The sequence below is a fragment of the Blennius ocellaris genome, assembly GCF_963422515.1.
Source record: "Blennius ocellaris genome assembly, chromosome: 15".
In the NCBI taxonomy this organism is placed as follows: domain Eukaryota; kingdom Metazoa; phylum Chordata; class Actinopteri; order Blenniiformes; family Blenniidae; genus Blennius; species Blennius ocellaris.
The window spans coordinates 151527-155242 of NC_137664.1; the positions used below are offsets into that span (position 1 = coordinate 151527).

Here is a 3716-nt window from a genome sequence, read left to right on the forward strand (position 1 = left end):
TCACAGCCACACCTGGTCTGTCACATCTGGTCCGTCACACCTGGTCTGTGACATCTGGTCTGTCACGGCCACACCTGGCCTGTCACACCTGGTCCGTCACACCTGGTCTATCACACCTGTCACCCGTCACACACACACACACACACACACACACACACACACACACACACACACACACACCCACCCACCAGGTGAGGTGCCACTGTGGGTGTACGGCCACGTAGATGAGCAGCGAGCCGAAGATGAGCAGGTAGGTTCCGTAGTAAATGGCGTTCTCGATCAGCGCCGTCTTGATCTTGCCGGTGATGGAGAACCCTCCGGAGCGGGCGTAGGACTGCATGAAGGGCAGCAGCAGCCTGCGGCGGGTCGGAGGTCAGAGGTCAGGGGGTCAGAGGTCGGAGGTCAGAGGGTCTGTGCTGTGGACTCACCAGGTGAGGCACTGGGAGGTCCAGTACACCACCCTCCAGAACACTGGCATGATGCCGTCAGGGATGAAGCTCCAGGGTTTGTAGCACGACTCCAGGGTGCTGCCGGGGCACAACGCAGGACGTTACAGGACGCTATAGGACCCCCCGCCCCCCCCACACACATCCTCACACCACCTACCTGCTGGTGGGCGGGGCCGAAGAGTTGGCCGTGCTGTGATTGGACGGCACCGGGCCGAGGGTGGGGGGCCGCAGCTCGTGGTCCTTCCTGCACTGCTTGTAGATGGTCTGAGAGGAGAGAGGGTCTGTCACCGTCTGTCTGGTTCTACCGGGTTCTGAGAGGTTCTACGGGGTTCTGAGAGGTTCTGAGAGGTTCTACAGGGTACTGAGAGGTTCTACAGAGTTCTGAGAGACTCTACAGGGTTCTGAGAGATTCTGAGAGGTTCTACGTGGTTCTGAGAGGCTCTGAGAGATTCTATAGGGTTCTGAGAGGTTCTGAGAGATTCTACAGAGTTCTGAGAGGTTCTACAGGGTTCTGAGAGATTTTACAGGGTTCTAAGAAGTTCTGAGAGATTCTACAGGGTTCTGAGAGACTCTACAGGGTTCTGAGAGATTCTACATGGTTCTGAGAGGCTCTGAGAGATTCTATAGGGTTCTGAGAGGTTCTGAGAGATTCTACAGAGTTCTGAGAGGTTCTACAGGGTTCTGAAAAATTCTACAGGGTTCTAAGAAGTTCTGAGAGATTCTATAGGGTTCTGAGAGACTCTACAGGGTTCTGAGAGATTCTACATGGTTCTGAGAGGCTCTGAGAGATTCTATAGGGTTCTGAGAGGTTCTACAGGGTTCTGAGAGATTCTGAGAGGTTCTACAGAGTTCTAAGAAGTTCTGAGAGATTCTACAGGGTTCTAAGAGGTTCTGAGAGATTCTACAGTGTTCTGAGAGATTGAGAGGTTCTACAGGGTTCTGAGAGTTTCTGGGAGGTTCTATGGGGTTCTGGGAGGTTCTACGGGGTTCTGGGAGGTTCTACAGGGTTCTGAGAGGTTCTGGGAGGTGGTGTTCAGTCTGACCGTGGTGACGTCCAGCGGCAGGATGAAGACGATGAGGAAGCACAGGTACCAGGCGAGCAGCGTCCCGAACAGAACCATCCGCTGCTGCTTCCTGAAGTCGCCATAGCGATGCAGCAGGAACAGCGCCAGGAAGAACACCACCACGATCTCCACGGCGAGGGCGGCGCCGCTCATGGTGCCTGCATGGAGGAGACAGATTATAGAGCATCTTCCTCCTCTAATCCACATTATAGAGCATCTTCTTCCTCTAATCCACATTATAGAGCATCTTCCTCCTCTAATCCAGATTATAGAGCATCTTCTTCCTCTAATCCACATTATAGAGCATCTTCTTCCTCTAATATCAGATTATAGAGCATCTTCCTCCTCTAGTCCAGATTATAGAGCATCTTCCTCCTCTAACAGACTACAGAGCATCTTCCTCCTCTGACATCAGATTATAGAGCATCTTCCTCCTCTAACATCAAATTATAGAGCATATTCCTCCTTTAACATCAGACTATAGAGCATCTTCCTCCTCTAACACCAGATTATAGAGCATCTTCCTCCTCTAACAGATTATAGAGCATCTTCCTCCTCTGACAGCAGATTATAGAGCATCTTCCTCCTCTAACATCAAATTATAGAGCATCTTCCTCCTTTAACATCAGACTATAGAGCATCTTCCTCCTCTAACACCAGATTATAGAGCATCTTCCTTCTCTAACATCAGACTATAGAGCATCTTCCTCCTCTAACATCAGATTATAGAGCATCTTCCTTCTCTAACATCAGACTATAGAGCATCTTCCTCCTCTAACACCAGATTATAGAGCATCTTCTTCCTCTAATATCAGATTATAGAGCATCTTCCTCCTCTAATCCAGATTATAGAGCATCTTCTTCCTCTAATCCACATTATAGAGCATCTTCTTCCTCTAATATCAGATTATAGAGCATCTTCCTCCTCTAATCCAGATTATAGAGCATCTTCTTCCTCCAATCCACATTATAGAGCATCTTCCTCCTCTAATCCAGATTATAGAGCATCTTCCTCCTCTAATTCACATTATAGAGCATCTTCCTCCTCTAACATCAAATTATAGAGCATCTTCCTCCTCTAACATCAGACTATAGAGCATCTTCCTCCTCTAACATCAGATTATAGAGCATCTTCCTCCCAGTGCTCACAGTCACAACAATCAGCACAGTAACTTTCGAAAAGTAACTAGTTACTATTTTCCTGGTGAAACTCGTAAAGTCACTGTCCCATTCTTCAAAGAAGTAACTGTAATCTAGTAGTAATCCTCAGTCGTTACTGCTGTAACTGTGCCATGTTGCGGGGCAACAAAGCCAGTTTGAGTCGCTATGGCAACAGAGCGCGGTCTCCATGGAAACAGAGACAGGATCTGAAGGTTGTCGACGGGAGACCTGAGGACCCGAACCAGGTCCAGGAGCGGGTCTTACGGGAGCCCGGGAGGCTCGGTCCGGTCCGCGGACCTGAGTGTCACGTGACGGCCTGACGAAGACGAAGATGACGAAGATGAAGATGGCCTCACCTGCTTCACCGTCACGGCCCGCAGCTGTCAAGCTAGCACAACAAGCCGCGGAGGCCGGCTGACGTGTCGCCTCCGCCCGCTCGGTGCTCGGTGTCCGGGGGCTGGGTGTCCGGGGGCCTCGGTGTCCGGGTGTCCGGGTGTCCGGGGCTCCGCAGCGGCCTCGCTCCGCGTCTCGTACCCGTCGGGAAACGCCTGTGTCCGGGGCTCCGCGCTTGTAGCTTGCCGCTCCGGTCACATCCCGGTTCTACCCGACAGCACGGTGACGTCAGAGCGCGAGCGAGCGCGTGACTGCGACTGCGCGAGACTCGTGTGACACGGGCCGTGTCGTCATCGGCCTTTATAGAGATAGTACATGTAGAGTCATGAATATATGCAGATAGAATCACCGACATATACAAATAGAATCACAGACCTATACAAGTAGAATCACAGACATATACAAGTAAAATCACAGACATATACAAGTAGAATCACAGACCTATACAGGAGGACTCGCGGACCGATACAAGTAGAATCATAGACCTACACAGGTAGAATCACAGACAGATGTCGGTAGAATCACAGACCAGATCAGACTTTATTGATCCCACGGGGAAATACAGTCACAGCAGTTCAATGTTGCACAAATACTTCATAAGACAGTAAAGATAGTGGCTCAAGAAGATATAGTATGTATATCTAAATAG

At 50.2% G+C, this 3716-nt stretch overlaps 1 protein-coding gene across 3 annotated transcripts in view; it reads right to left on the reverse strand.

The window, feature by feature from the left end:
- The window catches only part of LOC308140068 (G-protein coupled receptor-associated protein LMBRD2B-like), a 15097-nt gene extending 11816 nt beyond the window's left edge, over positions 1–3281 (reverse strand). For all 3 annotated transcript variants that reach the window (XR_013936941.1, XR_013936942.1, XM_080509728.1), the window contains exons 1-5: positions 3031–3281; positions 1493–1671; positions 607–713; positions 429–527; positions 189–356 (exon numbers count right to left, since the gene is read on the reverse strand). Coding sequence is in view for 1 of the 3 variants with exons in the window: in XM_080509728.1 (XP_080365854.1) it covers positions 189–356; positions 429–527; positions 607–713; positions 1493–1666 (548 nt within the window). In the remaining 2 variants the exon portion in view is untranslated. The remainder of the gene's footprint in view (positions 1–188; positions 357–428; positions 528–606; positions 714–1492; positions 1672–3030) is intronic.
- Positions 3282–3716: the final 435 nt, after the last annotated feature.